This window comes from Cyprinodon tularosa, unplaced genomic scaffold (assembly GCF_016077235.1).
Source record: "Cyprinodon tularosa strain WSP-4 unplaced genomic scaffold, ASM1607723v1 ctg2, whole genome shotgun sequence".
Taxonomy (NCBI): domain Eukaryota; kingdom Metazoa; phylum Chordata; class Actinopteri; order Cyprinodontiformes; family Cyprinodontidae; genus Cyprinodon; species Cyprinodon tularosa.
The window spans coordinates 3,856,551-3,871,210 of NW_024038733.1; the positions used below are offsets into that span (position 1 = coordinate 3,856,551).

A 14,660-nucleotide genomic window follows, 5' to 3' on the forward strand; every position below is an offset into this window, starting at 1 on the left:
TTCAAATATTACAAAGATTTAATGATTTAGTACAACAGAATAAATTCTGTTTGTCCATTCTGCAGGCAATGGCTGAATTCAGTAGTTTTGCTATGCTTTAACTTCTAAATATCTGCCAAAATTTTAATTCTTACTATAGTTTAGCTAAATGAGGTTTATTTTTGTAGGAAATGAAATGAAGGAACTTTTCCTGTTCAGATCATCGTGATGTCCTGCTTCCTTGGAAGATTTTTCTTTTCATACTGAGCAATGCGGCTCTCCATGTCCGACCGGAAGTGACGTATAAGACCCTAAAGATGTTTGGGAGATAATAAATCTAAAAAATTGTGCCATGATGAATTACCTTGTTTATTGTTAGCATTTAATGGTGTTACCTGAACAGGCCAAGCCGCTCCGTCCCCCAGAGCGCAAATAGTGTGGCCCTCAATCTGTTTACTGAGCTCCCAGATCATGTCGATTTCTGAAAGGGCTGCATCTCCTCGCACAAACCTCCACATCATTTTATCCATCCAGTCCACTCCTGAGGGGGAAAAAAAAGTTAAGCATACAGAAACCAAGTCAACATGTATTGCATAGTTCTGCCTCATCAAATCTTTCTTAAGAGGCCACACATCAGTGATGAAACTCCAAAATGAGTCATCGTATATCCGTTATGTAATCTTCTGATCTACAGAAATTACCGTTATTAATCTAGTTAATTACTTGATTTGTTATGTACACCCTCCAGTACCAACTTTGAATGATTTTAGTTCCTAACATTGTGTGCTGTCCTTTTGGAATTAGCCATTGTTGTAATAAAGTAAAATCCCGATTAGGAAGATTATTCTGGGAGGATTGAAAGAATCCTGTGTAGAGAACATATACCCCACACCATTACACCATTATCATCAGCCTTAATCATGGATACAGGGCAGGAGGATGCATGCTTACCCAGATTCTGACCATGACCATCTTAATGATGTGGAAATGGAGACTTGTTTAACCAGGGAGAAGTGTTTTCATCAGTTGTCTTTTTGGTGAAGCTAGATTGTAGCCTTAGTTTCCTGATTTTAGGCAGTAAGAGTGGGACCTGGTTTGGTCTGCTGCTATTTAAACTGCTGTTTATATCTCTCCATCATCCTCTGTGTTCAAAAGGGCACTCTTATCAACCCCAACAGCCATTTGTGAGATGTTTTACTTTTTTCAAAATCATTCTTTTTAAACCCGATAGACATTGTGGCTGAAACCTGCAGGTGATCTATTTAGAGCAGCCCATTTAGCACCAGCAATCATTAGTATGCTTCACCTAATGCCTATTTTCTTTTTCCCCATTATGACCGTTTGTTTAAACTTCTGAACGTTGACCGTTCCTTATTTCAATGCTTAAATGCCTGCAGTTTCTGCCATATGAATCAGGGGGAATAGTCCAGTCGGGTGAAATATAATTCCTTTATAGGCTATGGACATGTAGATGTCATTTTCAGAGCTGGCATGTTTACAGACACTGGAGGGTTTCCGTTTTTATTGCATCACTGTATTATCAGACACTTGCAAACCAGCAATCAGGAGAGGTCAGTTGTCATGAGGGAGATTTTAAATAGAAACATTTAGTGGTCCTATCATACAGGTACATGTACTTATACATGTACATATACTTTTACAGCAGCCCAATCTGTGAACCTGGGGTGACAAAAACTCATATCAAATCCCACAGTGTCAAAGGGTAGCTACACCTCTTGGTGACACTTTTCAGAGGAATTCTTTAGTTTTGATGACCTTCATTCCCAGTTTTTTCCAGTCCGATACCTGGGCTGAGCGCATCCGATCTGATTCGACTGTTGAATTAATTATTTTAACATTTAACCTATCTTGCCATGTGAGTGAAGACTTAAAGCTTCACCTTTGAACTTGTTAAAAAGGGTAACAAATGAACAGGGACAATAATGTATGTTATATTTATTTACAAATTTTCAGCAAAAAGAAAGAATTAGCAGTTCCATGTAAAGTGAATTAGATCTCTGATATCAAATGATGTATTTATGCTCCAGCTATCGGATCAGGAGTCAGTTTTTACTGAATCATCATGAATCCATCCCTGATCTGTATTTCTTAAAATATTTTTCATTAGTACAGATCTTTTTTTTTTTTTTTTTTTTCAGAAAAACGAACCATATGCATATTCTATATTCTATCGATAAGTATATCCATAATATAAGCTCTCAATAATATACACGTGAACAAAATTGTTGGTACCCCTCATTTAATGAAATAAAAACCTATATATAATCAATGTAATTTATCCTATGATCTATAAAAATGAAATGAAAGTCAGACATTGCGTGTCAACCCTGCTTCAGTGGAAGGATTTTAAAAAATTTGATTTGTTTTTTTGTTATTTGTAGTTGTTTAAAAAAAAAAAAAAATATCAAGAGATCCTCAATACTGGTAGTATTCACACTCATCATGCTTTAGCACAGTTTGTCATTTATAAACAACAAGCTCCATGTATTTTTTTTCTATGTTGACTTCATGAAATGGTGTAAACAAAAAAAAACAAACTAACAGGAAGTTGCTTTGCTGGAGTGTTAGCTACCATTCAAAGAGGCAGGAGGAAGTTCATGTTACAATCCATACTGAATCAACATAATCCCTCATCCGAACTCCTACTGAGTGAGGATATCAATTTATTTTGAAATTTCTCATCATATTTTTGGAGATTTGGACATGTAAGCACTGGGCCTAACACCAGGTGATGCAACACCTCCCTTGTGCATTGGATTTGGATTACTATTTACATGTGGACAGCAAAATGCCTCCAAAGATGAAAAATGAGGAGGACTGCATCACTGCTGCTCCAGTATGTTATCTACTGTAGCAGCAGAAGTCTGTTTATATGGAGTTGTTAAAACAGTTTTGTGCAAATGCTCATTCAATAAAAGACTAAATGGATTCACAAAGATGCAGAAAAGTTGCCCCAAAATTGTTTTTTGTTGTTCAATGATGTCAACATGCTCAATTCAAAGCTGAACACTATGAATGTGAAAGTTGACTAAGTGGAAAAATTGTCTCTGCATAAAAACCTGGTTTTTGAAGGAATCCCTCAGTCTGTATATGAAAATGGAGTGATTCAGAGGTTAAAATTAATAAGATCCTGAGTCAAAAACACATTGAGCGAGAGCATCTCCATCACTCTGGAAAGCTACCTGCCAGAGATTAAACACCTAGACCAATTGTGGTGAGGTTTGTGTGTTTCAAAGACAGAAACACTGTTTTGGAGAAGGCAAGATACCTCAAAGGATCAAACATCTTGAGGATTACTCTGAGACTGTAAGACAAAAGCGCAAAAAATATATTCCTGCCATGAAAGAAGCCAGACAGTGAGGGGATATAGCTTATCTGAGATTTGATAAGCTTATAACACCCCGTCCAAAAAAACCAAGCAAAAAAATTAGGGCTGACACACTTATTCAGATGAATTGATTATTGAAACAGTGGTCAGCTAATTTAGTAATCGATTAATCGTTAACTGGAGTACAGAGACTAAGACATGCCTTTAGCTAACAGAGCAAAGTCGATCAGCAACACTGATCGACAATATGCTGTTTAAACACTTTGGAATATAATACAACATCTGGACTATTATTAACAGACATAACTGATCATTTACCAGTTTTTCATTTTACAAAATTTAATAAAAAGGAGAAGACGAGTTAAAACTCAATAATACTATAGAAATTTGTGTCAATCAAATAAGATCAAATTCCAAAAAATGAATCAAGAAGTTTCTTTATAGGTAGTTTATTATGAAAATGAACCAAATTCTCCCTGTAAAGTGTTGGTAAAACTGTGTAATTCTTGTTTTGATAAATATTTTCCATAAATATCTAGAGTTGTGAGAAAAAACTGGAGAGAACAAACCAGTACAGACTGCAAAAAAGTCCTTAAATCTCTTTCTATCTATTTTGAGAAGGATTACAAATTTGGTTAACATTAAAGTGAGGTTAACTTTACATTATTCATTATCCATACCCTGTTGTTTGGGGAAGTACATTTCTTAGTTATCTTAAAAAACTCCCACTTCAACAAAAAAGCTTTTGTTCGCTTGGCAACGTTTTCCAAAGTTGATTCAGCTAATGTTCCCCTTTTCTCCAAATGACAGCTGTTGAATATTTATGAAATTAATATTTATCAAATATGCAACTTTGTTTTTATGATAGAACAAGGTCAGTTTCTTGATAGTTTCGAGAATTATTTTGTAAAAAACTGCCGACGTCCTTTTTATTTATCATTAAGTACTAAAACTCTCAACCTTCTTTTTTGGCATCATGGTGCAAAATGATATAATGGATATGGAAAATATATGTAATCTTTAGAGATGTATGGCATTTGAAAAAAATACTTTTAGTGATGTATGATACAGATATTGACACCCTGAAATCTGAAAGCTAACATGTAAAAATAATTTTACACTGTACATGTCTTTTCTGTTTTCTGTCTCTACTGAAATGTTTTTCATAATATGAGCTGCCTGATGGTTCGTTGTTTTAGGGATGTAGCCTTTGGTATAATATCTAAGGGGTTTCTGTCACACTCCATCACATTTCTTATCTTATTGATGTATTCTGAGCTTCTATTTGTGAAAATAAATAAATCTAACAAAATTAATAAATCTAAGCAGGCCTGGACAAAAACATCCGAAAGGCCCTAGAAAAGACTGAAACTATTGTAATCAAAGGGACGTGTTAACCCTTTATAGGGCACTCAGTTAAAAAGACTTTAAATATCTAACTTGAAATCTAAGTACTTCAATTTTTCTTAAAATAAGTGCATTTTTTTTCTTGAATTGAGCAGGTAAGTGAGACACTTTGCAAATGGGATGAGAAAATTCACATTTAAAATAAGGAAAAAATACAGTCTCCTATTTCAAGTGTATAATATCAAATAATCTGATTTTATGGATAAAAATGCTCCTTCCACTGGGAGATTTTCTTATTTACCTACTCAAATTAAGGATAAATACACTTATTTTAAGACATTTTCACAAATGTTTAGATCATTACCTTATTACCTTTGTAACATAAATAATATGGATATTTTAAAGGCAAAAATGAATGTCAATGTAACAACAACAAACTCCAACTTGCCCAAATATATTAAGAAATTTAACTAAAGTGGGGGACTCCATTTCTAAGGAAATGCAAGTGATCAAAAATGGTAACTTGCCCTATAAAGGGTTAAATCAAGGTGTGTCCACTAATTAACGTCACAGGTGTCTACACTTTTCTAATCAGTCAGTGGGCCTATATGGCTACAGGTGGTCACTGCGTAAAAGCTTTTCTAAATTTCCCTTCAGCTCACAAAAGTAGCTATTTCATTTAATCTAATTGCAAAAGTTTATTTGTATTTAAGTAAAGGTGTGCGTTTGTTTTTTTTAAGCAATTTTATTGGTTTTCATTCTTATCTAGAAATAACTAAATACACAATGTTGTAATAAAGCAGTCAGATTTTTGAAAATCTTTTATATTTTGAATGTTTTAAAAAGGACATTTAAACAGGATATCAATTATTCGTCTTCATGCATAATCTTTATGTTGTATTATCAGCTGGGTGGGTGGGCAAAAGTCTGCTGTGGAGTAAAAGTCACTGCCTAGCTGTTTTTCTTATGAACTATAAGGTTTAAAGTTGAACCAGCTTGATAAATAAAATACAAATTGTTACAGCTTTCTATTTTAGGAATATTTGAAATTGTCTAAGTTTTGATAGCATTGCAAAGTTATTCTAAGGCAATTTTCCTTAGTTTTAAAAACTAGTCTATACCCTTGCAAAAGAAAAATAAGGATCAATTTTCAGTGCTTTACCTTCCCTGCAGGGGGTGCACTGGCCACAGCTCTCATGCTTATAAAACTCAACCAAACGTGCAATAGCTCGAATCACATCAGTCTGCAGGAAGGAACAAAATAGTCTTATCAGACTGTCTCTCAGCACTGAAAGTGTTTTCAGAACATTGTTTTGCTTACTGATTTATCCATGACTATAACTGCAGCAGTTCCCAGAGCCATCTGCACGCGGACCAGGTCATCAAAATCCATCAAAACCTCGTTACATACATGCTGAGGGATGATGGGAGTAGATGAACCTCCTGGGATTACTCCTAATAGATTGTCCCAACCTCCTCTTACTCCTCCTGCAGCAAATGTACACAAGCACAAAGTCATTTGGAAGTTTAGTGAAGCAGACATATCTGGAATGTGCAAAAAAAGACCTGCATGTCTCTCTATGAGCTCTCTCAGAGGAATAGACATTTCTTCCTCCACTGTGCATGGGAAGTTCACGTGACCAGAGATGTTGAACAGCTTTGTCCCAGAGTTCCGCTCCCTCCCAAAGCTGGCAAACCAAGCACCACCACGACGACAGATTGCCGGTGCCACAGCAACTGTCTCCACGTTGGCCACTGTCGTTGGGCACCCAAAGACTCCTTCAACACATACAAGAGAGAATCGTGATAGCATTGGTTTATAATTTCTTGTTATTTGCTGTTTCTTCAACCGTAAATGAATAAATGAAATCGATTGGAGGCTGTGGAGCATTTACCTCACCTATATCTGCAGGGAAAGGGGGTTTGAGACGAGGTTTCCCTTGCTTGCCCTCAAGAGATTCAATGAGCGCCGTCTCCTCTCCGCAGATGTAAGCTCCGGCCCCACGCATAACAAACACATCAAAGTCATACCCAGAGCCACAGGCGTTCTTCCCAATCAGATCAGCTTTGTATGCTTCATTTATAGCGACCTTTTGAAAGAAAAAATGGTAACACAGAAGCATAATTCATACACTCCTTTTCAAATCTACCAGATTAGGTTTTTGTAGTTAGTGCTAGTAGGTGATACACTGAAGTACAGGGTCTAAGAAACAGGAGCAAGAGACACCATGTTAAAGTCATCAAATCACTGGAAACCGCTTCTAAACTCAGATGACCTTCCTTAAATCTGGCCTAAAGAAACCTTCTAAAAGCCATTCCTACGTTGATGATCCTTGAGGCCGAAGGTGAAAAAGGCTCTTTGCCCTTGCAATCTGCTATCACTGCTGAGACTGGCTGCAACCCTTATTATCCTAAAATATTCGTTGGATTATGAGACAACAAAGTCATTTGTTGGATACCAAAAATGGATGAACGGATCCCGAACACAAATGAAAGCCTTTCAAAATGTGGTTCGGTAACCATAAGATCGCATCTAAGAGATAAAAAAAAAAACTCCTCATAGGTAACGTCCCTTTCCACACCACAAACCAACAAAAGGGAGCACCAATCATGAGAGAGTAGAAGAAAGTTATATTCTCCACAAAGTCTAAATGTAATCTAGATGGTTTCTATGTCCTCTATGTTTGCCAGCATGATGAGAAGATCTCAGTGGAGACGTTTTTCTTCTCAGCACAGGGGGCTCAGTCATGATCTGGAGAACATTTTCCTTCAATGTAACGGTTGATTTTTTTGAGTGACTTTTCCGCATAGTTACTGGCTATGTGGAGATACTGCCACAGGGTTTTCAAAGGGCAACCTTGCAGAAATCCAAAGAAGAACGACTTTCTTCCTTTGGTCCAATCTGTAGCTTCCCCTGATTATAATCACATCAAAACATTTGGGGATGTATGGGCTTGCTAAAATGAACATTAGTTCTTGACCAAATGGGACATTTCTTACACCCTACTCAGTTTTGACAAATTGCTTACTGCATTTGATTGTCTCTTTCCCTCAGCTTTCTTCTTTATTAATTTGGGTATGACAAGCATTCCAAAATGGGAATCTTTATTCTAATCATGTCTGGGGTGTTTCTACCTGTAGATTTGATGATTCATTGTAAAACTCTCCTCTGATATAGATGTATGCAGCTCGAGCCTCCATGGCTCTTCCAGCTACTAGGCAACCCTCGATCAGCTTATGCGGGTCGTGACGCAGGATCTCTCGGTCTTTACACGTCCCGGGTTCCCCCTCGTCTGCATTCACAACCAGATATTTGGGCCTGGAGAGAGGGAAAAATGAAATGCTTTTGAATCCTTGTTTGGACGTTAAGGTTAGCAAAGTTTATTTTTATAGCACAATTCATTACAAGTTATTTACATAAATTAGACATTAAAATGGAAGGAAAATAAAAGCAGAGTAAAAGCAAATTAAGATAAAAACATGATCAAGCTTGAAAACTTCCAAACAACTGGGCGTGAAGTTTTCTAGAAAGCTTGATATCCAGTTGCCTAATCTAACCTTTTCAAGCTTGACCATGACCTGGATGACTGAGAATCTTCACAGATAAAAACATGGTAAAAGGTAGTAAAACAAAACAGTTGGACCACGACCTTAAATTTATGATACCTCAGCAGTTTAACGATCAAATGCAGTTCTAAACAAATGGATTTTTAACTTTGACTTAAAAGAACTCAGACTTTTATCACTTTTACAGTCTTCTGGGAGTTTGTTCCATATCAGTGGAGCATAGGAACTAAATGCTGCTTCTCCATGTTTGGTTCTAGTTGGTGTACCTGAGTGGTTTGAGATGCTGATACACTGACAACAAATCTTGCATGTGTAGGTGGTGATCTATTCAGTGATTTATAGACTAAAAGGAGGATTTTAAAGTCTACAGGGAGCCAGTGGAAGAACTTCAACACCAGACTGTTTAGCTCTACTTTCTTAGTTCTAGTGAGAACATGGGCAGCAGAGTTTTGGATCAGCTGCAGCTGTCTGATGGACTTTTATGCAAACCTATGAAGAGACTGTTTCAGTGATCAATTCTACTAAAGATTATTGCACAAATGAGTTTTTCTAGATCCTTCTTCAACACTAGTACTTTAATCCTGGAAATGTTCTTCAGATGATAAAGGCTGACTTAGTAACTGCCTTTATGTGCCTCTGATGGTTCAGGTCTGAGTCCATCATGGCACCAAAATCTTGGCCATAATCAGTGGTTTTTAGCTGGATCTCTGTTCCTTTGGTCCAAAGATTACTACCTCAGTTTTGCATTTATTCAGTTGTAGAAAATTATGGTGCATCTACATATTGATAATTTCTAAGCTTCTAGCCAATGCTCTGATGGGTTCATAGTCACCTGGTGACATTGCTATGTGCCATCTGCATAGTAGTCGTAGCTGAGGTTGCTCTTTGCCCTAATCTGAGCTAAGGGGAGCATGTAAATGTTGAATACGAGGGAACCCAGACCAAACACTGGAAAAACGATCTAGAAATAAGTAAAAATGTCTTAAATTAAGTGTATTTCCCCTTAATTTGAGTAGGTAAATGAGATAGTTTGCCAACGGAATGAGTATTTTTAATCTGATAAATAAGATAATTAGATGTCTCTTTTACTACCTTAATCCAAGAGCAAATGCACTTATTTTATTTTAAGAAAAAATGACTCGTCTAGATTTTGATTTTTTCCAATGCAACCTTGAGGAACTCCGCACGGGATTTTTCTGGTTTCTGATTTAAAGTTACCTACTGACACAAAAAAGTGCTTATGCTTCTGGTTGGATTTAAACCAGTTCAGTGCATTACCAGAATGGCTGACCAGTTTTCCAGACACTCTAATAAAATCAAGTGATCAACATTATTAAATGCTGCACTGAGGTCCAATAATACCAACATTGTGGTTCCTGAGTTCATACGGATATTATTGAACAACTTAATGAGGGTCCATTTGGTTAAATATAACCTTTTTATTCTTACCTGCCATCACTAGGTTTGTTCATGAAACTCCATTTCATACCAGTAGGGAATCCTGCACCCCCTCTGCCTCGAAGGCCTGAGGTCTTCACCTCATTCAGAATCCAGTCCGGCCCTTTCAGGACTATCTCTTTGGTCTTATACCAGTCTCCTCTTTTCAGCGCTCCTTTGAGTCTAATAGGAAAAAGCTAAGAGAAATCAACATAGTCCTACTGAGTGGTAGTTCTTTAGAATTAGGATCAATTAGCATTAATGATTGCTCACCTCCAATCATGTCGCCCATAAAGGTTAGTAAAGATCCGGTCCTCGTCACTAAGTGGACCAAACTTTGTCTTTTGGGGTTTCATCTGTAAAAAGAGGGGAAAATTAACTAGGACAGTTTAAGCTAAAATAAATATATGTAAAAATGCATTGGACTCAACTGCAGAGGCTTTGGTCCTCGATGCAATCATAAAAGTTTGAGCCCCAGCCTTTTGATCTTTTCTGCATGTTTTCTCCCCTCTCTCTAATGTATTTCCTGTCTGCGTACTTAAAAAAGACACTAGAGCCTAAAAATATGTATATATGTATGTAAAAAATTTGATAAATCCTTTGTCTGCAGGAAATGGTGTTGGCCAAGAATACTTATTATTATGGACTGCAATGTTGATATATAAGACCTTTATATTTAAGAAGAGTAAAATGGATTATTTAAAAGAGGTGCAGTTTTAGAGGCTTTAAAGTTATAGACATTTACAGCCTCAAGAAAGATTTTCTTCTTTGAAAGAACCACCTCTGGGATAGACTAAATAGACGACTGCAGAGGATGGGTAAAATTATTCTCTCAGACTGTTGGGACATCTTAAAAAAAGACAATCAGTACCGCAACTCATGTCATGGTACATGAAGCTTCCTAATAATCCTAAATTGAGTAGGTTGACTCACAATTTAAACTAAAATACCTCCATGAACACAAAATGGTATCAAAACATCCACTAAGTCTTCTGATATTGTATTAGTATCCAATTTGCTCTAAGAGCTGAAGAATAATTTTGCCAAATAAAACATAAGCAGCGTGGTAATTATTTCCCCAAGATATTGGAAAACAGTGTGATCCGGGAAACATAACATTAACAGTTTAGGCCCTTTGCCAGGATGTTTTCCAGACCCAGTCCCATTGAGGACCTGGCTTTACTCCTCAAAGTGCAAGCAAAGAAAAGTGCAACAAATAAGTGAAAACTTTCAACCAGTAAAAACATGATAAAGTGCCATTACTCTTATTTGAATAAGGTTTCTGGCTACTCCACCCATTCTGAGTAACTTCACTTGGTGAAAATACGCTTGTTTTGAACAAAAATCAACCAGAAAGACACACATCTCCTTCTTTCTTAGGATTCAAAGGTTTTTCATGGGTTTAATGTTATTTTGCCATTATTTTCTCATTTGGAGGTCCAGTTAAAATGAAACAGTTTACTGTAATTTATCCTACTCTAACACACTGTAGCTATTGATTTTTGTACGTTTTTTTTAATCAAATTATGTATTCTTAAAAGTTCCACATAAAATTATTTATTTCATTATTTTAAACATCAATTTGTATATAATTTTAATATTTTGTGTATCAAAGCAGGTGTTATGATAGTGAGTGATAAGTAGATCAGTTACTAAGTACTAGAGTTGCCGTTTAATAGAATACTTTTTTACTCTTGAGCCACTTCTTTAATAGGTACTTCTTACTTTTACTTGAGTAAAAATATGTTGAAGTACTGCTATTCTCACTTAAGTACAATTTTTGGGTACTAAGAAAAACATCTGAACTCTAGATATTAACAGGGATAAACTAGGTGCTTTGTTTTTCACCCAGAATCGGATGTTTTGAGTGGTTTCTGCTTCCTCATTGTCTTCTCAAAGCCTAAATGGTTTGCAGCAGTTTTTGTCTCATAGTGAGCCTGATCCATATACATACAGGTGCTGGTCATAAAATTAGAATATCATGAAAAAGTAGATTGATTTCAGTAATTCCATTTAAAAAGTGAAACTTGTATATTATATTCATACATTACATACAAACTCATATATTTCAGATGTTTATTTTGTTTAATTTTGATGATTACAAATGACAACAAATGAAAATCTCAAATTCATCATATCAGAAAATTAGAATATTACCGAAGACCAATAAAAACAAAGGATTTATAGAAATGTTGGCCAACTGAAAAGTATGAACATGAAAAGTATGAGCATGTACAGCACTCAGTATTTAGTTGGGCCTCCTTTGGCCTGTATTACTGCAGCAATGCGGCGTGGCATGGAGTCGATCAGTCTGTGGCACTGCTCAGGCGTTATGATAGCCCAGGTTGCTCTAATAGTGGCTTTTAGCTCTTCTGAATTGTTGGGTCTGGTGTATTGCATCTTCTTCTTCACAATACCCCATAGATTTTCTATGGGGTTAAGGTCAGGAGAGTTTGCTGGCCAATTAAGAACAGGGATACCATGGTCCTTCAACCAGGTACTGGTAGCTTTGGCACTGTGTGCAGGTGCCAAGTCCTGTTGGAAAATGAAATCTGCATCTCCAAAAAGTTGGTCAGCTGCAGGAAGCATGAAGTGCTCTAAAACTTCCTGGTATGTGGCTGCGTTGACCCTGGACCTCAGAAAACACAATGGACCAACACCAGCAGATGACATGGCACCCCAAACCATCACTGACTGTGGAAACTTTACACTGGACTTCAAGCAACGTGGATGAAGTGCCTCTCTTCTTTTCCTCCAGACTCTGGGACCTTGATTTCCAAAGGAAATGCAAAATTTACTTTCATCAGAGAACATGACTTTGGACCACTCACCAGCAGTCCAGTCCTGTTTCTCTTTAGCCCAGGCAAGACGCTTCTGACGCTGTCTGTGGTTCAAGAGTGGCTTGACACAAGGAATGCGACAGCAGAAACCCATGTCTTTCATACGTCTGTGTGTGGTGGTTCTTGAAGCACTCACTCCAGCTGCAGTCCACTCTTTGTGAATCTCCCCCACATTTTTGAATGGGTTTTGTTTCACAATCCTCTCCAGGGTGCGGTTATCTCTCTTGCTTGTACACTTTTTTCGACCACATCTTTTCCTTCCCTTCGCCTCTCTATTAATGTGCTTGGACACTGAGCTCTGTGAACAGCCAGCCTCTTTAGCGATGACCTTTTGTGTCTTGCCCTCCTTGTGCAAGGTGTCGATGGTCGTCTTTTGGACAACTGTCAAGTCAGCAGTCTTCCCCATGATTGTGTAGCCTATAGAACTAGACTGAAAGACCATTTAAAGGCTTTTGCAGGTGGTTTGAGTTAATTAGCTGATTAGAGTGTGGCACCAGGGGCCATCAATTTTGAACCTTTTCACAATATTCTAATTTTCTGATATGATGAATTTGAGATTTTCATTTGTTGTCATTTGTAATCATCAAAATTAAACAAAATAAACATCTGAAATATATGAGTTTGTATGTAATGTATGAATATAATATACAAGTTTCACTTTTTAAATGGAATTACTGAAATCAATCTACTTTTTCATGATATTCTAATTTTATGACCAGCACCTGTATATATATATATATATATATATATATATATATATATATATATATATATATATATATATATATATATATATATATATATATAACTTATGCAATATGCATGAACACATTACTGCTCTTTTCCCATAAGCAAAACTATATCATATGGATTAATCACTTCTGAAATACTTAGTCTATTGTTCTGTCATACTCTTGCATTGTATGCTATCAACCAGGTTTTATTAAATATATTTTGGATATTCTTTTTTTTCCCTCTTGCTTATAATTTTAAAGGTGAAAATAAACTTACCTAAGGCTGATTTCTCTTTTAAAAAAATAAAGACAATATTGACTTTTTAAATGTATTTTGTTTGGTTGTGTCTTTTTTCTTTATTTAGCAACATCCACATGTTTTCATTATATAAAACATGTTAAGTGTTTGCAAATATTGGTTTTTAAACTAAAACATGAGTGGGAAAACATATTTGTTAAATTAACCCCCTAGATCTAACCTGATCATGTTCTCACTTGCCTTTGCAGCAGTTTTATCAGTAATTGCTGTGGTTTGCTTTTGTAATTATCGTGAACATTGTTCTAGAATTTTATTCTTCAAGACTTCTCTAAGTCAAGACTAAAGGTCAGCCCAGGTCTAAGGTGTTTTGGTGCTCCTCTGCCCTCAGTGAGTGCTTACCTACCTGCACCTGTGCTGCTGAGCTGTATGTGAGCCGTGGAGAGGCCTGCCGCACCGCAGCGCCCTGCAACATCCGTGAAGGGACCAATAGCATCCTGCAGGAGAAGACAGCCACCTTCAGATAACTCCACGGGGCTACTTCTCTCAGGTTCTCAGATCTCTCCCTGTGCACCAAAATTGTCGTTTGAAACTGTCTGCTGTTGTAAGAAGGGACCTTCAGGCCTCCTGTACCAGATTAATTAAAGTAAGAAGATTATGGAACCTTCTACGTCAGATCCTGTTCTAACAGGCAGAGCCAGCCCTTCAAACATACAGTATTTCAGTTTCTTTGTTTCATCACACCTATAATTGTAACTAATGGCTTTTTAACTGGTTTATTATGAGGCACTGCATCAATGTGGAAAATTAAACAGGGCTGAAAAGCCCTTAAAATATTGTTTAAATTATATTTTGGAGAAAATAATGTCTAACTTTTAATAAAAATGACAGTTTTTAGTTTTTTTTTTACTCCTTATTCAAAGTACAGCAGCATATTTAATCAAATGTACATTAATTCTCTTTTTTTCACATTTTTACACTTTACAAATGGAAACATGAATGAATTTTTCTAGGATTATACGTGATAACAACTAAAGTAGTTCAATAAAGGAAAATTTAGGATTCATACTGTTGTCTAAACCATAGTAGCTCTGGCTGTATGTTTATGGTCACTGTTAGTTGGAAAAGGAACCTCTGCCTCAATTTCAAGT

General features: G+C 36.4%; 1 protein-coding gene across 1 annotated transcript; it reads right to left on the minus strand.

The window, feature by feature from the left end:
* Positions 1–63: 63 nt before the first annotated feature.
* On the minus strand, positions 64–14,141 carry LOC119783068 (NADH dehydrogenase [ubiquinone] flavoprotein 1, mitochondrial-like). Its single transcript, XM_038284378.1, has 10 exons — positions 13,916–14,141; positions 9,953–10,035; positions 9,692–9,862; positions 7,811–7,994; positions 6,576–6,765; positions 6,242–6,454; positions 5,997–6,163; positions 5,838–5,919; positions 375–520; positions 64–290 (listed from the first exon to the last, which is right to left on the minus strand). Exons 1-10 carry the CDS (start codon positions 14,003–14,005, stop codon positions 195–197), a joined length of 1,422 nt encoding a protein of 473 aa, XP_038140306.1. The 5' UTR covers positions 14,006–14,141; the 3' UTR covers positions 64–194.
* Between the last annotated feature and the right edge of the window lie 519 nt (positions 14,142–14,660).

Bases quoted from the DNA above. Each gene is read 5' to 3' on its own strand.
- LOC119783068 (XM_038284378.1), bottom strand. From the start codon at position 14,005: ATGCTATTGGTCCCTTCACGGATGTTGCAGGGCGCTGCGGTGCGGCAG. The intron at 7,995-9,691 runs GTAAGAATAAAA...CCCTCTCTCCAG, and splicing joins AACAAACCTAGTGATGGCAG to GCCCAAATATCTGGTTGTGA. The intron at 6,164-6,241 runs GTCTTTTTTTGC...CATTTGCTGCAG, and splicing joins GCTCATAGAGAGACATGCAG to GAGGAGTAAGAGGAGGTTGG.